This window comes from Sarcophilus harrisii, chromosome 1, assembly GCF_902635505.1.
Source record: "Sarcophilus harrisii chromosome 1, mSarHar1.11, whole genome shotgun sequence".
Taxonomy (NCBI): Eukaryota; Metazoa; Chordata; class Mammalia; order Dasyuromorphia; family Dasyuridae; genus Sarcophilus; species Sarcophilus harrisii.
Genome location: NC_045426.1, coordinates 180,486,490 through 180,507,618, shown reverse-complemented (window position 1 = coordinate 180,507,618; position 21,129 = coordinate 180,486,490). Strand labels below are relative to the sequence as shown.

Here is a 21,129-nt window from a genome sequence, read left to right as displayed (position 1 = left end):
TTTTAGAATTATAAACAAACATTAACTTACGGAGGCAAAATCTCTGCAGCCATGAATATTTTTTCCACAAGTTCTGAAAGTATGTTCAATAGGTGTACTAAGTTAGTGTTTACATCTTCATTTTTTTCTAACTTTGAAGGATTTAACTAAATAAAAGAAAAGAACCAATATAAATGTTTCTTGAAAAGTGAAACTTCAAAGAGATTGCTACAATCAATAATTCTAAATTCTCTATAAAGTTCCATTTTAAAAAAAAATAATTTGCTCTAGACAAACAATTGCTAATAACATAAAGGCTGTTTACACAAAAGTTGATGACATAACAAAAGACATATTTATCCTATCCCTAGAAGTTCTTCTGAATTAAAACTTAGAAGCATTTCCAGTCACTAACAGGATATATACAGTACTGATCTGCAAACTATTCCTCTTTGTATTGAGATCTTGGGACACATCTATGGGGTAGTGTTCTTTGTCAATCAACAATCCAATCTAATATATTTGTTAAATATGTACACAAAATTGCAAAGAGAGCAAGAAAGAGTTGGTCGAACCTTCATTTTTACAGACTAAAGTCTTACCTCTGAAAAATAATGGCTGTTTGACCCTGTGCAAATCATTTGGCATTTCTGTGCCCCAGACAACGTTCTTAAAACTACAAAGTACAAGAAAAGTGCCAATCTGCAATAGCATTCGAGGAAGTTTCCTTGAAGGAGATCCATTTATTTAGTGACTATTCTGAAACAGTCAACAAGCATTTATTATTTACTCTGTGCCAAGCACTGTGCCAGGGCATAAAGATTAAAATTTTTTACAAGTTCCTTCTGTCAGGGAGCCCATATTTTAATGGGGATACAACATATTTCCCTAGGTATCTACAAGGTATAAACAATAAATGAGATAATCTCTTTTTTAATCTCCTAAGACTATTTGATATTGTTATTATACACTTTAAACAGTTTTGTGTTTTGATATCTTTCTTAGCTTATTCTGCAAAAAGAACTTCATGTTCACATCTTTTGACTTTGAACAAAGTCCTTATTTGACAAAGAGCAATGATTATTTACATTTATATATAACTTTAAGAACAATAAAAACTCAATGTGGTAGGTGAATATTATAAATATCTCTATTGTTTAGATGAAGAAACAGAGGCAGAGATATTAAATGACTTGTCTATATATGATCATATGCTAGTAAGCCAAAAAGCCAGAATTCAGATTCAGGTTTTTTAACTCAAAGTCCAATATAGTCTTTCCACTAAACCCTCTATGTCCTGAAAAAGAAAAATCTATGAAATGGTAAGGCTCTGGCATGAATTTAGACAGATTTAATGTCCAGTAAAGTTAAAGGCCCTAAGGACATTACATACACAACAAGAGTACATGAAATCTGTTCCAATTCTAAAAATGCATATTCAGAACCTAGACAATATGATCCTGGATACATATCCTATAAATCAAGACTATCCTAAAAATTCTTAATGTTCCTTGACTTATGTAGTATCTACTATGGGCCAGAAACAGTGTTGAGCTTTATAAATCTCATTTGAATTTCAAAATAACCCTGAGAGGTAGGTGGTATTGTGACTCACTTTTCACAATTGAGGAATTGAGGAAAACAGGAGACTAGCTTATTATTAAGGGTTACACGGTTAGTGTCTGAGACCAGTTTTGAAATTAAAAAGATATAAAAAACAAAACCCTTTCATTTAGTGAATTTACAAAGCCAAGCAAAACAAGACACTTCTTACTCGCTATCAAAGTTTAAAGGAAACCTATCTCAAAATGGATGCATTGATTATTTATAAATTTCTTTCAGCAAATCATTATTTACCTTGAATTTAATCATACACATTAAAAAACATTTTAATGCTTTGATTTTCAATTATCCTGACTAAAACAAAATTTAAAAATATGATTAAATAATCTGATTCACAGATGACTAAACAGACATATATAGAACCTTTGATACTAGATTAAAAATGAAATGAGTTCCTTTCTGGTATCCTCAGTTAGACTTCTTCAGTAAACAGACCACTTCAAAAATAGCTTTGAGTGGATTTATTTTGAAATTACACCATAGAAACCTATATGTTATTCAAATTTTCAATTTTAAAAAACCTCAGAAAATTATTTATATAAAATCTTGCAATAATGATTATTAAAGAAAATGAGAAAATGACATCAAAATTTTATGGTGCAATATTATAATCTTAAGTAAACCATTTTTTAAAATCCTGTTTTGGCATGCATTTTTGAAGATGTGTCACAATATAAATGCACATGATGTCTTTATTTTATTTTAGAAAGATCACATATTTCCTTTAAAATACACATTATGCAATACATATTTGGCATTTCTGCAAAGAAAATACTGCAAATAATAAATTCTTACTTCACAAGACTGCTTGCTTTCCATTATCTTTAGAATAGTGTCTTTCAGAGCATGATGAACAAAACGTGTGGCTGTGGCTTTCATATACTGTTCCATCAAGGTGCTTGCAAGTGTGGTAGCTCGAAATAAGGTAGTAGCTTCATCTAAATGAGTATTTTAAATGGAATGTGAATTTAAACGTCTAATAATTTATGCTGAAGTACAATAATCGTATCTACTAGGTCATTGTGGTTATTTAAAAAGCAAGCTGCATCATGAAAATCATATCATACATTCCTATAGCATAGTGCATGTACAAAGTACTTTTAACATCGATTATCTAGTCCTTCCAATTACAAGAGATAAGTAAGGCAAAAATCTTTTTTATTAAAAAATCCAGAACTAAAGAAGATAAGTAATCTGCTTAGAGTCAGATAGTTACGTGGTAGCAGAACAGGAACTAGGTCTTTAGCTAGCTACACAGGTTTTTAACGATACAACACCTTGCTTATCACAACTGATGATCAAAAGAACCATTACTTTATTGTCTACCTCTTCTGCAAAAACTTGTTACTGTATTAAAAACAATTATTATCAAGGAAGAAATTATTCTAGGAGCAAATTCTGATGAAATCAGAATAGTGGGAAAAAATTTCACTAGTGCCAATGAGGTTTCTAAATTACACTGGAATGTCTAGATATACTATATGGATACCAGACTTAAAGGAGTTAAAGGTAGTAGACAGCTGATACCCAAGCCTTTTGGATGCATTATGCTAATCACAGAAGGTAATAAAGCATGGTCCCTCCCTTAATACAGCTTAGAGAACTCCTATAGGAGAGAAGATGGGAACAAATGAGACTAACGATAAGGTATACTATAAGTCTATTGAGAAAAGTAAAGTACTTAAAATATTCACATTTTATGATATGAGTAACTAAAATTAACAGCTCTGAACCCAGCATAGGAAAGTAGGAGGTAAAATTCCAAGTAATCAGAACAATAGCACTATTAATATAAACATAAAGTTTTATCTTATTTGTTTTGTTTGGAAAACTTTTCTGTAATGCTACTCATAATAATATAATACTACAGATATGAAAATAACCAGGTTTAAATAACAGACAGCATAAGAAATAATTATGAGCTTTCATAATTGGTGAAAAAAATCAAAAACATGATGAAAGAGTAAACATTTATTCAAAGAGCAAAAAAAAGTTAACAAATCTTTTTCTAATTCCATTTTTTGAATGGTATTAACAAATACATACTGTACCTTCCATGCTTATTTCTCTGTCATTTAGTGTTCGTAACAACAACGATTCAAGCTTTTCATGAAGAAAAATCTTCAATAAGATGCTAGCCAATAGTGTTCGGTCCTGTCCACACACATGTGATAAAGCATAGACTACGTGAAGTTCTTTTTGCAGAATAAGCTAAGAAAGACATCAAAACACAAAACTGTTTAAAGTATATAATAACAATAGTAAATAGTCTTAGGAGATTAAAAAGAGAACATTGTTTTGAGGCTACAACGATATAATTGTACACATTTATATATGTATAATATATGCAGTGTATATTGTATAACTGAATAATTCATTAAAAATGGAAGAAATATATATACCTACATATTTTAGTCTCTAAAGCCCAACATCACAACTTTGGTAGGTTTTTATAACCTTTCCTAGCTGTCATCATGCCCCTAAAATATACAATGACTATACTTAAGTTAATGGATATTTTATTAAACACTTTAATGTTTCTATTAAATAATGCCTTCAAGCATAATAAGACTGGCAAAGCAATTTAATACCTCTTTAAATTCACTGTACTCTTCTTCTGGCATGATTTTCTCCATAGAATATCGTGCTCTGACACGCAAGGAGCCTGGTTCAATACCTTTTAACGGTATATGAGAACTGAGCTGGAACCATTCATCCGTCGCGTGTCCTTTCTGTAACCGGCTCAACTGGCAGCGCATAAACACTTGGGAAGAAAAATATTGTTCAGAGTCAAAAGATGTTGATGTCTTTAAAAATTTTGGCTTTCCATTTATGTCTCTACTGTTTTTACAATAAGTTTTAAACAAAATGCGATGATGTCACAGACCTACCTATTTATAAAAAATGAAATTACATTTTCTGGAGACAAAATACCAATTACAAGCTAAAAGCAGAAATAAACTTATCACTTAAAAAAGCTGTTCTAAGAACAGCTGCCATTTGCTTTCTGATGTTTTTAGTTGTACTGAAATTTACACTGACTTAAAATCCATGTGTTGGTTTGTTTTCTGAAATAACAATAACTATGACCTCATATTTATATACTACAAAATATTTATAAAGTTAAAATTATTCCCCCTCCCACCATATTAATTAATAAGAACAAAATGTTCCCCATTTTACATAAATAGAAACTGAAACTTACCCATTATATGGCTTACTTTGGGGTTATGTACCACATGATGTGGAAAAGCCCAATTGCAAAGCTACTCATTTTATTCCAAGTTCTATGCTTTTAAAATCTATTTGACCTATGGCAGTTTATGTCTACTGCTCATTTACAATGAACTTTATATAAAAGCTACAAAGATAGGAAAAAACATCCAGCACACTATTTTGTAGTTTTTTCCTCTATTATTTTATTTTTACTATTTAAAGTACCAGTTCAATTTTGAATATGAGTTCAAAAATTTCACCAGCTCACAACATATAGGTTCTCTGTGTGCATTTATCTGTTTTTGGTTTTTTGGTTTATTTAGGAATGGAAACGTTTTGAAAACTGCATGAAAAATCTGTAATCTTATTATATAATTCATTAATAAACTCTCCGATTTAAAAAATGATTAAATGATGATTTCCAATACTCATTTTCAAATAGCCAATTAACACTATAAAATAGTAACTTCAGGTAATAATGCAAAGAGTCTTAACTGGGCTTACACCCATTAAAGGCAAATGAAACAAGCTTAGAACTTTTACAAGAAAAGATTTTAATGTTGCAATGCTAATATTACATATGCATATATGTGTGCATGTGTGTGTGTTATATTTAATATAGTATAACTTACTGAAGAACACATTACAAGCAGAAGAGTTACCATTACCACTCGCTCCCAAGCTCAAAGAAAGAATAAGAATTATCAACTTGTTAGAGTTAATTTAAAAACACGCATTGGAATTGCTCTGTTACATAATCTCTGGAACTAAAAGTAAAATGCCCTTATGTGATCACTAACATTATTCCTTCCTCTGCTTTATTTTCCATGAACCATGTATGGTGTCTTTTTATTAATCCTTTTTGTCAACCACTACTTTATTTTGTTGTGTTTTCTGCATATATCAATGTTATTTGCTCAAGTTTCTTGTGTTTTCCTGTTATGTACTATGGTTAAATAATAAATATTAACTTTTAGTTTTAAAACTGAGTAGCAATCTAGATAGCCAGGTGGTGCAGTAAGTAAGAGTGCCAAGCCTGGAGCCAGAAAGATTCTAAGTTTAAAACCAGCCTTATATCAAGTACTAGCTGTATGACCTTGGGGGAAGTCACTTAATCTTGTTTGTTTCAATTTCCTCATCATTTCAATGAACTGAAAAAGGAAATGGCAAACACATTCCAGAATTTTTGTCAAGAAAAAAAGGGTCACAAAATCAGACACAATTGAAATGACAGAACAAGTCATCACTCTGACTCTTCCCTCACTATCCATAAAAAATAAAGTCACCTCTCACATAAAAAGGAAGGTGTCTACAAAAAAACCAAACCAAACCAAAATAAACCAAAACAAAACAAAAAAACAGGAAATGTGCCTCAATGAAAAAAAGAATGGGCAACATAATATTCAAGCCAGTTATCCCATTTATTCAACATAAAAATTCCAGATTAATAGTTTTTGCCATTAATTCATGTACTTCTCATATATGTAACTAATTTTTCCATAAGTACCTACTGAAAGTTGAACAGCATAATTATTACAAAGAATTCTAGAACAGAAAAATAAGGAAATCATTTCTGCTCTCTAAAAATTAGTTTTCTTCATAAAAAAAAAGGGATGATGATGATAATACTTGCCCCACATACTTCAAAGAGTAGAGTTAGTACCTGGGGTGAGGGGTGACGATTAAAACTTAAAGCTCCATATACATGTGAATTGTAACCATCATTATTTCATATGTAGTTAACTCAGGTTTCACCTAAGCTTATGTTAACTAGATAACCAGAATTGTTTACTTGACTTTGTTTAGATGTTTACTATATATTTTAGCCATCATGGCTAAAATATACAGCAAACATCTAAAAGTTATTGATTGTATAACTAATATTATGTAATATATAATGCATAAGTAATCTAAAATGAGCAAACAAACCACTAAGAGCAAATCAACTAAAATGGCTGCATTCATATATGACAATATTAAGCTCAATAGTTAAAACACATATTTACTGATTAAAAACTTAACTTTTCTTTTAAGATCAAACCTGTTAAAAATAAAGCATTCATGAAAATTTATTTGGGCATAGTTCTTTACATCAACTTACATATATCAGAATCTTTGCTCTTCTTTGTTTTGTTACTTAGACTTATTTCAAATCTATTGATATCTGGTGAAAGATCACTAGAAAAAGAAAAGAATAAAAATGGACTGATATAAAGATATAGTTGGCACCATAACAATTTAACTCCTCTATCCAATCAATTAGATATAAAACTAGGAATGAAATGTTAAATGACACATGAAAGCTACTTTACAAATAAGTACTTATCCTCAAATCTCTCTCACATTCAAGAACTCCCAAAATAATATTAATTCATGAATATAAGTGGCAAATAAATGTTGATTATACTCATGTACTAGGCAGCTAGGTGGTTCAGTTCCTGGAACCAAGAAGATCAGTTCAGATGTAGCCTCTGACACTTACTAGCTACATGACCCATTTAAACTCTTTGCCTTAATCTACTAAAGAAAGAAATGTCACACTACACTAGTATCTTTGCTAAGAAAACCCCATGGACAGTATGCTCCACAGGATCATGATAAGAGTCAGATATGACTGAAAGACTAAACAATAATTTTTTACTGAAGGACCTGTATAAACTTTTGTTTATGCTAAATTTTTTTTGAACTTGTAAGACTAAAGGGAAATAGTAGTGGGGGTGTGGATGGAAATGGAAGTGGAAATGAAGGTGATGGTAATAGCAGCAGCAGCAACAATACCACCAAATACTACAGGAAGCTGAATTGTATACATAAATAAATAAAAGTGACCCGAAAAAAGGAATGCCATTTTCTTTTAAAAGCCAGTATTAAAATATCTCTCCTTTTATGCTGGTGATTTCAGGGATCATTGAATATATAGAAGCAATGGGGGAAAAAAAAGAAAAAGAAAAAGAAAAAAAAAAAAGATTTAGATTGAATAGCAAAACAAGACTTACTCAAAGACAAACTCTTCTGACCATACAGGGTTTTGTCCTTCTCTTGCATGTGTTTTTGCTACTTGAACACTATTCAGGTATATGTTACAATATGGATTAGTAAAATGTTTTACTGGAAGTTTATGAGCTTCTTCAACATGTAAAACAAGACTGCTAACCTAAAGAAAAAAAGGTCTCATTTTATTAATTACACAGATCCAGAAAATCATCACTTTAAGTTAAATGAAATTTTCATTTTCTTCTATTTTTCAAAAGACTTTCTCTTTTCAAATGAAAATATTGACTTTAATCATATTTGTCCTTACGAGTGTTATCAGATATAACATAAAATGCAACATAGAATACAAAGAAATACTGACCAACTTCTCATGAAATAATACATGTAAAATATTTTGTGAACCTTGAGATACCACATAAATGTTATCATCATTACTATTTAAACAATCTTTCTACTTTAAAAAACAGACATAATTCCAGGTTAATTTCTTTTTAATGTGTTTGCTATCTTTAGAATTAAAATTGTCATACTCTTAAATAAAAAATATGCATTTTCCTATATATACACAAAAAATTAGAAATATTATACAAACCCACCAATTTCCAGTTCATATATAAAGTGTATTAAAATTCACCTGATAAATATATGTAAAATAAATTATAAGATATAATTCATGTTGGTTTCAAAGCTGACCTGTTTGTCTCTCCTCCTAGATATTCTTCTGTTACTTTATACAATTTTTCCATCATTTTTATTATAGTGACCCTCTTTTCTTTCTTTTAAAATTCTTTATTTACATATCTCCCACCTCTTTTCCTTGAAAAATCCCTCAGAGGATGGGTATTGGTGGTAGTTGTGATTCTCTTGTAAAAGTTAAAGCAAACAAATCACAGTTAAAGGGGGGCACATCTCAATTTCACCCCTAAGTCCCCAAGAATCAGGATGATTACTAAATTATTTATGTCTTTCAAAAGTTGTTTAGTTTAAATATATTGTTATATATTTCTGGTTCTGCACATTTCACTCTACAATATTTCATACAAATCTTTGCAGGTTTCTTAAGAAATTGACATTTAGTCACTCTAAACTATAGGCAATTTTTTTTTTGTTAAAAGCTTTTTTCTGAATCAACTGATGTAATTATGTGACTTTTGCAGTTTTTGTTATTACTATCTCTACTAATGAATACTTCTATATTCCTGGTTTAAATCCAGACTAGTCTTAGTTTTCAATTTTTAAAAATATATTGTGATTTTGCTAATACTTGATTCAATATTTTTATAACGATAATCATTATAGATATAGGTATTTTTTTCTGCTTTGGTTTTCCTAGGATTAGGTGTAAAGTCCATATTTATATCTTAGAAATTTAGGAAGACTTCTTTTTATTTTATAATATTTATCTATTTTTGTTGGCACATAACTGGACATAAGTTTTTAATTTTTTTGGTGGTTACATTTTAACTTTCAAACTGCTTCCCATACTTCCTACTCCACATTAAAGAAGGCCACCATTTGACACAGATATATACAAATGTAAAACCATATTATGTATACTTCTATATCAGGTCTTTTTCTGAAGAGAGATAGCACCTTCCTTCATGGCTCCATTGTAATTGATTTGAATATAAGATTCATAACAACTTAATCATTCACAGCTGTTCTTTGAACAATACTGCTATTACTATATAGGACATTCTCTTGGTTCTGTGCATTTCAGTCTTCACTATTTCATGTAAGTTTTTCCGTATATTCCTAAAATGTTTTCATTAAAAAACTGCCTATTCATGTCCATTAACCATCAATTAGGGAACATTTCATATTCTTATAAATTTGACAAAATTCTCTACATATTTGAGACTGTTTTACAAAAATTTTCCCCAAATTTTCTGTTATCCAGGCATATGTTTCTAATGATTTCCTTAACTCTTCATTTACTTGAAATCTCACTCTTCATAATAACAATCTGGTTTTCTTCTTTTTAAAATAAGACTGCCTAATATTTTTATCTACTTTACAAAACAGTTCCTGGTTTTACTCATCAGTTGAACATGTGGTTTTTGCTTTCAATCTTGTTAAACTGTTTCTTTGATTTTTAAAGATTTCAATCTTTAATTTAGGGTTAATTTAATGTTTTTTTATTTTTTCCCCCCCAAAGTTGCATGCTTTGGGTTTATTTCAGATGTCTGGGAATGCTGTCTTATTTTCTTTAATGAAATGATTTTGGTGATTTTTTCTTTAACCCATCAATTTTTTAGAATTAAATTTTCCACTTTAATTAAGATTTAATTCTTTCTTCAAATATTTATAAATTATAATTTTTATAACATTGAAAAAGGAAAAGCAATTTTATTATTTCTGCATTTGTTCATAAATTTTTTTCATAGTACATGGTAAAGTTTTAGAAAGATGCCAAAATTATGCACAACTGAAACACATCTATGTCACTTTTGATCTATTGACACCCACAAAGTAATTGGCAAAGCTGCCCTAATGATTCTAAAATTCTACTCAAGACCTTAATTTCTTTCTTATCTATTAAGTTTTAAGTTAAGATTTATCTGGATGTGAAAGGAACACTTATACACAATGAAGTTTCCTATTATAATTTTGCTATTTCTTTTTAATTTTTTTCTTTAAGTATAATGATGTATTTTTTTCCTGTTTATTCCCTTTAACAATATCTATTTTTACTGTTGCTTTGTGAGATCAGATCTGTTACCCTGACTTTTTTTTTTTTTTTTTTTTTTTTAATTTCCAGTGCTGCTTCAGGATCTGTTTCAAGTCTCTCGGGTTTTCTGGCAAACACACTGGGTTTTGCTTTCTAATCCATTCTATCCTTTTACATTTTATTATTACCATGTTCACCTCCCATATTGCACATTCATTTTCATGATTTTCTTTTTTCTTTCCTTTGTTTCTAATCCCTCTTTACAAACAGTACAGAGGTGAACAAGTGTGATCAATACTAGTAATTACTTCAATGAAATTAAAGTGATCTATTTCTATTCCATTGGCCCTGAATTCCTCCCCTCTCCCAAAATTTAATCATTGGTTCTATGTTTGTTTGTTTTTTTAATCTCTGCACAAGTCAAATTTTTCTTTATTTCAAACATTTTATAGTGGGTTTTTTTGCCTATTAATTATTCTCAACACTAAATTTCCTTTTGACCAACCTTTCCTTCAGTCAAGAACTTGTATTTCAGTAACTTAAACTCTTATGTTTTCAACCCTATTTTGTCCACCTTAAATAAGAGTAAAAGTAACGTGGTAACCACTTCTCTCTTCCCTGTTTGTGTACTCTTCTTACTCACCTAGGAGAAATAGTAAGCCCTGTCCCAAATTATTTCTCTTTTTGTCCATTTTTTACATCTTCGGCTTATTATTTTTTTTTAAATTTCCTCTATGACCTAAGACCTTAAGGTTTTGAAGGGACATTTGACTCCTCCTATTTGAATACAAACTTTTCATGATTCTCTACTCCTTTCCCATTTGTTTAAATATATTTGCCTTTCTTGGTTTTTCTTAATTCCTATGCTTGCATTTTGGCTTTTCTACTCAAATCTGATATTTTCATATGAAAACAAGTAAAGACTGCTAATTTAATTAAAGACACATTTTATTCCTTGTAGAATTATACTCAGTTTGCAAGTTATTTTTGGTTATTAGTCTCTATCTTTTGTATTCTGGAATAGCATATTCATAATTTCCTCTATTTAACCATGTAATTATGAAGTCATATGTCATTCTAATTATGATTCCTTGGCATTTTATGATTTCTTGATATATTCAAGGTTTTTGGGCTATTGTTTATTTATGAACTTTCAATAGTTTGAAAATTCTTGAAAGATTCTTGAATTCTCTTTCAATTGTCATCCAGTGTTTTGATTTTATTCAAATATTTTCTATTGTCTTGTTGTGTCAATGATTTGATTGGTCTATCCTAATTTTCAAGGAACCCAGTTTGCAAGTATGTTTTTACTTTATGTTTAAAGACATTATCCTCTAATTCCCCTCCCCTACCCCATGACTTTCATTGTATTTATAATCTCTTGCTCCACTTTTTTTCCCAGGAATTCTTACAATGCTTCTGTGCAATCCATTTTAGTCTATGAGGGTTTAGGCCTGCTCATAGTTGTGGATTTAATTCTCTTTCCTATCAGACAATTCTTGAACCCATAAAATTTTTTCATAATGTTTTAATATCTTCTGTTTAGCCTCAACTCCTAATTTGAGACACAGTTCAGGAAGAAGCTTTTTAGCTCCTTCATCTTTGAATGGGAGTGGAAGGACCCTGTTCTTCACCTTGTTTTCTTAGATTACTGATACTGGTATCTACCTCCCCTGGTCTGTCTGCTCTTTGTGCTTCTATTAAGTTTTCTCTAAGGAACTGTCCCTAAGCAGGACTAAGATCATCATAATAATAATCATCTTATATTCCATCTTGGAACTTTCCCTGTCAGGGTATCATTGCTTTCCCCTCCCTACTCCTTAGGGATGACTTTTGTTCCTTCCAAGGTTTCCTTGATTGGAAGTTGACGATTCCTGTGCTTTCTAGGGCTATCCAATTCATAGTGTGGTCATGAGTTTTAGGTATTTTTACTTGTATTTTTGTTGGGTTTCTCTGGCAAAATTCCTCTTCCAGTAAATGTAATGTGTATTTTTGTGTATTCCTAATCTGGATAAAGAAGTTTACTGATGCTTCTCTCTGCATTTATTGTTATTTGACCTGGTGCTCCTACTACAAAGCAATGCAGAAATAAAAATGGAACAGTTCAAACTCCTCTATGACATATCAATGACCACTCCATCTTATTTAGAAGTCCCCTAAAATTTTTCACAAGATGCTCCATCCATTTTCTCATGAAGATATACAATATGCTGTCTAACAAGAGAATCCATATAAAGAGGAAATGAAGCACTGAAGAGAAATAATCTCACAATATACATATATAAGTTTTCTGGGAAGAAAAAAAAATTTCCTTTGCTATAAAAACAAGAGTATACTTTGTTAAGAATTAATAGTAAATTCATGGGTAGTTAGATGGGACAGTGGATAGAACACTGGTCCTAGAATCAGGTGGAGCTGAGTTCAAATACAATCTCAGACACTTAACACTTCTTAGCTGTGTGACACAGGGCAAATCACTTAATCTCAATTGCCTTGCAAAACAAAACAAATAGCAAATTTAGAGGTCACAGAACTATTAAATATTAACTGAAGTAATACCCACAATCTCTACAGAAAAAATTCCGAAGATGATATCATGTAAATTCCATGTGTATAGTGGATCACACTGTGGATAGAATGCTAGTTCTGGAGCCAGGAAAACTCATCTTAGTGAGTTCGAATCTGGCTTCAGACACTTTCTAGTGATGTGACCCTGGACAAGTCACTTAAAACTGCTTTGCCTCAGTGCTTCACCTATAGAATGAGCTAGAGGAGAGAATGGGAAATCATTTCAGTATCTTTGCAAAGAAAACAACAAAATTATGAGATGGACTAGAAAGTCCTTGAGGATCACAAAGAATCTCAACCAGGACACATGTGAATATCTATTAAAAAAAAAAAAAAAAAAAAAAAAAAAAAGCACAGTTCATTTTATTTTTGAAAAGTTGATAATTAAAATTTCAGCTTCAATAAAGAAAATGGATAATTCTTTTTAGCTGCAACTAACAAATTATAAATAAATTATAGTTCAATAAATTATAAACAACTAGTCAAATAGTTTAGTAAACTAAAACTGAACAATTCTGTGTCAGAGATTTAGTTAAAATTCTTAATTTTAGACAATGAAATCAATTTTCCAACAAGTAAGAACTAATGGACACTTTCTAATGTGTGCTTATTTCATGTTATTAAGAGATTAAAAAAAAAAGATTTAAAAATCTAGGAATAATTTACTTAAACCATCTAGATCTCCTTGTGTTTGTATAGGATCCTTAAAATAGTAAAAAAAAAAAAAAAAAAAAAAAAAAAAAAGTTTTAAGTTAAAACTTTAAAGAATAAAAAGAGAACAAAATATTATTCTCCCACGCCTAAGTGCTATAGGATATTTGAAGGATATCAGTTTTCACAATTATATTACAAACTATGTTTTACAAGTCATTTTTAGATAAAATTAGATAAATTTTCAAAGTATAATATGCTTGAAATTGCAATTATTAAGTCAAAAGAAAACTGAAATGCTTTACCTGTCGTAGGCGTTTGTTAGCTGTTCCTGGACTAGTTTTTCGTAAATTGCAAAATGTCTGTAGACCTTTCATCCACTCCTACAAAAAAAAAAAAAAAAAAAAAAATCCCAATATTTCAAAGTACATTTTTAATATATATACTTGGTATCTAACACCAATTCAATATTAACAATTTATAACACAATGTGGTAGAAGTATTTTTTCCTTTTTTTGCTTCTACATAGCAATCTCAAATATACTTTGTGTGTACACACATATGCATATGTATATACTTTAAAGGCATATATGTATGTTAAAATATGTCCATATATTCAACTTTTAAAAAATGGTATAAATCAAAAGGCTTTTTAAAAGCAAATATCAAGTATTAAATAAAAAAGTCACTATTGCATTTATAGCTCATAAAAATTTAGTTTAATTTTCTTAATTAATAAACCAGTACTTATTTCAACCAAGTAAATACAATTTTGGATAAAGTGTGTGTGTGTGTGTGTGTGTGTGTGTGTGTGTGTGTGAGAGAGAGAGAGAGAGAGAGACAGACAGACAGACTGTGTGTGCAGAATGTTAAATTCCAAAGCAAACTGATTAAATAAGCATCTTAACTTTCATTATTAAACAATACAGAACTCATTAAATACATTACTATAGTTATTAGATACATTACTATTCTATAATATAAAATTTGTTTTTTGTTTACTCTGTTTTACTTACTGTCTTAAAAAAACAAATTTTTAACTAAAACTTTAAAGAATAAATTTAAAGTACTATAAGCTGAAGCAGCTCTCTTGGTATTCAATTTAAAGTATAGTTTTACTTCAACAACTTTCAAATATAAGATGCTCTGGGGAATGGAACTAACAGTTTTGTGCTTATTAAAAATAATAAGTATAAATATTGAACTTTGGATTACAAATTTCTAGAAATGTATTTTTGTTTTGCCTTTTTTTTTTTTTTTTTTTTTTTTTAAAGTTAGCCATGGCTTGAATTTGGAAGCTATTTCAAGTGAGTTTTCTTGAACTGTATCAATGTCTAAGACAAAATCACTGCAATAGATCAGAGAGCAAGGAATGAAAACAAAAAATACAAAAGTTCACCAATTATCTAACAGAAACCTGAAAATAATCACATACTTCAGAGAAGTTACTAAGAAGCAAGGGAAAAAAGGATTGTAAATGCAGTGAAAAAAAAAAAAAAAATACAGAACTGGCTATCCACATAATCATGTGACATGCGAAACTTACATAGAGTTGTCCTCAGGATATGAGGAATATCTTCGCATAGAAAGAGGGAACATGGTAAAGTGAATAAAGCAGAGGATCCAGAGGTGCTGGGCTCTATTCCTAACTCCACTTTTAACATTTGCGACACTGAACAAGTCAACTAAGTTTTCTGTGCCCCAGTTTTTCCCATCTGCAAAATAGGGATATATACCTCAAGAGAGATATTGTACAAGTTTGATTTTTGTACAACTGCTACAAAAATACAAAGTATTTTAGTTAACTGAAGTTCTGCAAAGACCCAAGAGAGAAAACATATATATACACACACACATATATATGTATGTATGTGTATATATATATATATATATATAAAACTATATTTTATATATAAAATATAAAAAGAAAATGTTTACTTTAGGACTAATAGTTTTTCATATTCTATAAAGATTTTTTAAAAAAAATAGTTTGTTCTGTTTTTTGATGTGAATCCGTGTCATACACAGGCTCAAAACATGATGTGCAGTTAAGAGAATCATTCTCACTGTCCCCAGGGGATTGTCAGTGTATATTAGTACTTCAGTTTTACAAAGCCACCTTCTCCCTGTTAACCACTGTCAGGTTACCTCTTCCACAGAGCATCAAATATTCACAAGTGGTCAATAGTAAAGCTATACCTAAATTACATATTTCATAACAATAATACCTTTCAAGTTATTCATTCATGAGAAAAGTTTTTTAAGAGAAATTAGGTCTTTCAGCAACATTATTCCTTCATTAAAACTGGTACACTGGTATATGACTATGTATTACATGTATATAATCGTTAGAGGAGACAGAAGTAAAGAAAAATTCTGAAGATACATAAACATATATATATGTACGTACACACACAAACACACAAATACTTAAGCTAAGCATATTTTCTTCCTAATGACCAAAATTCTACTTTTAATACCTGAATTTGAACCCAGAAAAAAAAGCACATGAACTATAACAAAACTAGCTGACTTGCTTCTAACTATCCTGTGCTGAAAATATTAAAGAATTTTTTGTAGTACAGATATATTTAAAATGAGCATTTACTTCAAAATTGTATAAATTTATTTTCTAAAACAGGTGTAGGAAACATCCAGCCTGCAGGCCTTAAATGGCCCACAAAATTATTTGTTCTGGACCAGCCAAGTCAACCACAGTTCTAGACATTACATTAGAAGTGGATTAATTAAATGTTTGACCAAATAAATATAGCAGGCTAACTTTTAAGTTAATAAATGTTTTGGTTCATAAATGGCCCTTAGCAGAAAAACGGTTTCTCCCCCCCCCCCATTCTAAAAGGAAGAGAAATAATTCATTTCTCACTAGCTATTCCTCTAAATAAATATAAATAAACAAATTTATAAATCTTTTCTTTACTTGGAATAAAATATGAGAAAGTTCCTTGTTTTCCTTACAATATTTTAGGGAGTTCTCCCAAATGAACAAAATATGAAACATTCTAATACATAAAATTTTACATTAGAGAGAAAAAAATTTCTCACCTGTGCTTGCTCTGGAGTCTCTCCTGCAAAGTAAAAGATGTAATGCTCTTCACTAAAGTGCTGAACTACTATCTGAAAACAGTTTGGCCTTTAAAAACATAAAACAAAAAAAATTATTGGAAAAATTTTTTTTAACCAAAATCAAGTGATATAATTATATATACTGCTACCTTACTAATAAAAGTGTTCAAACTTTTAAAAGTAAACACTTAGAAGATGATGAAATAGAGATGACAATCCAATGAACTTTTCTAACATTCCCCTCCAAATAACTTTAAAATAATTCTTTAGACAGAACTGCAGAATGACAGTCAATAAAATGTCAAGATTTTTTGAGTCTTGGACAACTTAGGAGGTAGTCTGCGATTGAAGACTGGGATAGTGGCAAAGACAATTTTGGGAACTCTCATCCCAAAGATAAAAAGGGGAAATTGGACAATTAGTCAGAAGGAAAATACTAGCATTTTGGGTGACATTGGTATTGATTGGCAAATCTATTATCCATACACAGTTTTGATTGTAGTTCTAGCACTAAAACACTTGTGGTTGGTTCCAAGGGAACAGAAGACCTGGTACAGTTTCAAGGAAAGAACACAGAAGGGCAGTGACCATCCTTTTCTCACCAGATTACACCCCGAATTAGCTCTGCAAACAGCAAAAAAGCCTATTTTTTTATTTAAAGTTTTAGCAATTTTAGCATCAAACTCAAAGTAACAGAAAAAAAAATGACTATAAAAAGCTATTATAATAGCAAAGAACAAGACAAACTCAGAAGATAAAAATGTGAAAATTATTACATCGGAAGTCTCAATGAAAAGTTAACAATTGGACACCAACTCAAAAGACAACTCTTTGGAAGAGTTAATGAAAAACATAAGTGTGTTTGAAGAAAAATAAGAAAACAAAATGATAGTGATACCAAAAAAAAAAAAAATTATGAAAAAGGAATTAATAGGTTGGTAGAAGAGGAACTTTTAAAAAAGCCACTTAAGAAAATAAGTCAAAAAACAAAATTGGCCTAAAGATAAAAGAGGTTAAAAAAAAAAAAAAAAAAAAAAAAAAAAGCACTGATCGAAATGAATATACACAAATAGCAGAAGTAGAATTCAACATGGAAAAGAAGGTACAAAAGTTCATTGAAGAAAAAAATCTAGAAATTAGAATTGGATAAATGGAAGACAATGATTTCAAGAGACATCAAGAAACAAAAGTCAATGGGGCAACTAGGTGGCACAGTGCATAGAGCACCACCCCTGAAGTCAGAAGGACCCGAGTTCAAATCTGGTCTCAGACACTTAACACATCCTAGCTGTGTGACCCTGAGCAAGTCATTTAATTCCAATTGCTTTAGCTAAAAACAAACAAATAAATAAATAAATAAATAAGAAAGAAAAAACAAAAGTCAAGAAGATAAAAAAATAGTGTGAAATATTTCATTGGAATAACTAAGCTGGAAAATAAATTGAGGAGAAATAATTTAAGAATTATTGGATTACTTGAAAGCCAAAAATCAAAAGAAAATGGGGGAAAAGAGGCTAGACATCATACTTCAAGAAACTGTCAAGGAAAATTGTCCTGAAACTGTATAACAAGAGAGCAAAACAAAAACTGAAAGAATCCACAAACTATTTCCATAAAGAGACCAAAATGAAAACTCCCATGAATGTTATAGTGAAATTTCAAGGCTCCACAATCTAACAGAAAATATTCCAAATAATCAGAAAAAAATAATGCAAATATCCTGGAGGGCAAAGGAGCTGGAATAACAACTAAGAATAATCTGAAGAATAAGAAACCAGAAAAACTGAGCATAATTTTTCAATTAATCTTTTCAGGAATATTGTGATAATGATCAACTGTAAAAGACTTAGGTACTCTGGATGAATATAATGATTGCAGACAATTGATCATGACTCATGATGAAAATTGCTATGCATCATCAGAGAGAACTGATCAATTGTGGGTACAGACTGAAAAACAAAAATAAATAAATTTGGAATTATCTGTTATAAAGGTATCTCTAAGAAAGGAGTATACATAAGAGTAGAGGGCTTAAGGACAGGGCCTAAGGACACTGAAGTCTCAAAAAACCAAACCTTTGCCATCCACCCACACATCCCTTCCACAAAAGTGACAGAGATCAAAAAGAATGAGAGTTGAGACAAGGCCACTGGATGGAAGAGTTAACAAACTTTTGGTGGGGAGTTATGGGAGAAGGGAGTAGGATGCTGATGGTAATAATGGAATGAAAATTCCATAAAAAATAAATAAGAAAAAAAGTTATCTTACCTGCCAAACAGACTATCATGAACAACATAGACAGAACAAACACTGAGATCTATTAATCCTTTTGGTTTTGTGGCTCGTTTTTCACTTTCAAAATAAATAAGCTGGGCATCATTTCCTTCTAAGATAAAATATAAATTTTTCCACCGTTTTCCTTTGCCTGCCAAAAAAGATATTAATTTTCATCTTTTCCCAATAAACATTAGAGGTTAAAAGTTAAACCACTAAAAAGACAAATTAAATGTTCAACAAAATTTTTGAAACCCTACTGAAATCTTAAATTGTTCTTTCTAAATTTTAATCTTGTATATAGAAATTTACAGAATGAATAAAAATGCCTAGAAACTTCTTCAAAATATTCTTTAATCAAAACAGTGGGTGATTACAAATTATGTTTTTAAAGTTCTCTGTTAACACAAAAATAAGTTTTCTTTAGCATTAGAGAAATAGTTAAAAAAAAAAAAAAAAAAAAAAGATCTCTACTTTATATTAGCTTTCCCCCCCCATATTTTAATATATGTAAATGTTTAAAAATCTTAATGAACCAAGATGTATATGTAAGCATTTCAAAGAGTAATAAGGACCAGTACTTCACATATAAGGGAATGTTCCCTGCAAAAACTGAAACATAAATACTTTTGTCAGCACTCAAGACTACTATATTCTCCTTAAAGCTAGAGGTAAAAGACTTGGAGATATAAAATTTGTTCTACAAACCCTGGATTGGAGAACTGGGCTTAAGATACTTAAGAAGTTTCATTTACAACCCTTATACTTAAAAAATAAATAAATAAAAATCTTAATACTTAATATTATAATAATATTATACTTAAACTTTCATTTTGTGTCTAATATGACTCACTTTAAAATAAAAATATTTTAAACTATAATGAAAAATACTTACTCTTTTTCAGAAGATAGCCTTTCTTAACAATATTTTTATAAAAGGCATCCTTTGTTTTGCGACGAATTGTATTGTAGATTTCTTTGCCATCTACAGAATCATTAAGTACTTGTTCTTGATGCTGATTTAAAAAAAAAAAAAAAAAGACACATAAATGTCTCTCAAATATAACTCCTTGGTGAATCCAAGATAAATCTATGTAATGGATATATGTGCCCTCAATTAAAAAAAAAAAAGGGTCATATTTTAAAATTGCATAATAAATCAAGGAGATGCTTCATAAATTCTTGTTTTTCAAAGTTAGAAAAACTCTTAAATATAATTAGTAACCTATGAAAATGTTTTAATTTACAAAATAACATGATACAATGAAGCTCACATTTACAATTTCTTGGGAACACATGTATTACTCAAGCAAAGCAATGTAAAATTTATAATTAGGGAAATGTATAAGTGAAAGAAAAGAAAGGCTGGTCACTTTGGAAAAACTAGGGATAGCTACTGAACTTCATTATAATCTTGAATAGAGAGGAAGGCCCACATGATGGACTGTCAGTGATGAATTTACAGAAGGACAGATAGAAGGTTTCATGGATGGGTGGGCAAGAACAAGGTTGTCTGTCAGCTTTATTACTGGAAGGAATATCCATAGCAGTGAAATATCTGATCTACTGGTATGTGAGAATAGACTTAATCTAAGGAAATCAGCATAATGAGACTAAAGAGGAAAAATGGACAAAAGACAGGTACAACTTTAGTTCTCCCAGATTAATGTTTTACCTATCTACTGAAATATGATTGCATAAATTTGTGTTCATTAGCGTTTATTTCATTAGTGATGTCAGATTGTTTTCTTACAAGTATATTCTGTACTTTTATCTTACATAATCCCTGAGAAAGCATATGCCAGATAAATCAAACCACCATAATCAATTTGTCCAAAATCTTTCTCTAACCCCTGAATGAGAACCTAGTACACCAAATCTAAGGAATAACTGTCTCCTAGACTACCAGACTTGCTTCCAGTTTAGCCATCATTATAGGGAGAAATCATTGTGGAGGGGATTGATTGGATCTGGAATCTTTCTCATTCTAGAATCTACTATATTTAACAAAGCACAGTTTAAGGCACTCCTTCATTTAACCACTAAAGAAAAGTAGCAATGGCTCGCTT

General features: G+C 30.2%; 1 protein-coding gene across 2 annotated transcripts in view; it reads right to left on the bottom strand.

The window, feature by feature from the left end:
* The window catches only part of RASA1 (RAS p21 protein activator 1), a 99,128-nt gene that overhangs the window by 16,194 nt on the left and 61,805 nt on the right, over positions 1–21,129 (bottom strand). For both annotated transcript variants that reach the window (XM_031967290.1, XM_031967294.1), the window contains exons 10-19: positions 19,956–20,076; positions 19,055–19,211; positions 16,766–16,853; positions 14,008–14,085; positions 7,815–7,972; positions 6,920–6,996; positions 4,194–4,366; positions 3,654–3,813; positions 2,398–2,540; positions 31–146 (exon numbers count right to left, since the gene is read on the bottom strand). In XM_031967290.1, coding sequence (XP_031823150.1) covers positions 31–146; positions 2,398–2,540; positions 3,654–3,813; positions 4,194–4,366; positions 6,920–6,996; positions 7,815–7,972; positions 14,008–14,085; positions 16,766–16,853; positions 19,055–19,211; positions 19,956–20,076 — 1,271 coding nt within the window. The remainder of the gene's footprint in view (positions 1–30; positions 147–2,397; positions 2,541–3,653; positions 3,814–4,193; positions 4,367–6,919; positions 6,997–7,814; positions 7,973–14,007; positions 14,086–16,765; positions 16,854–19,054; positions 19,212–19,955; positions 20,077–21,129) is intronic.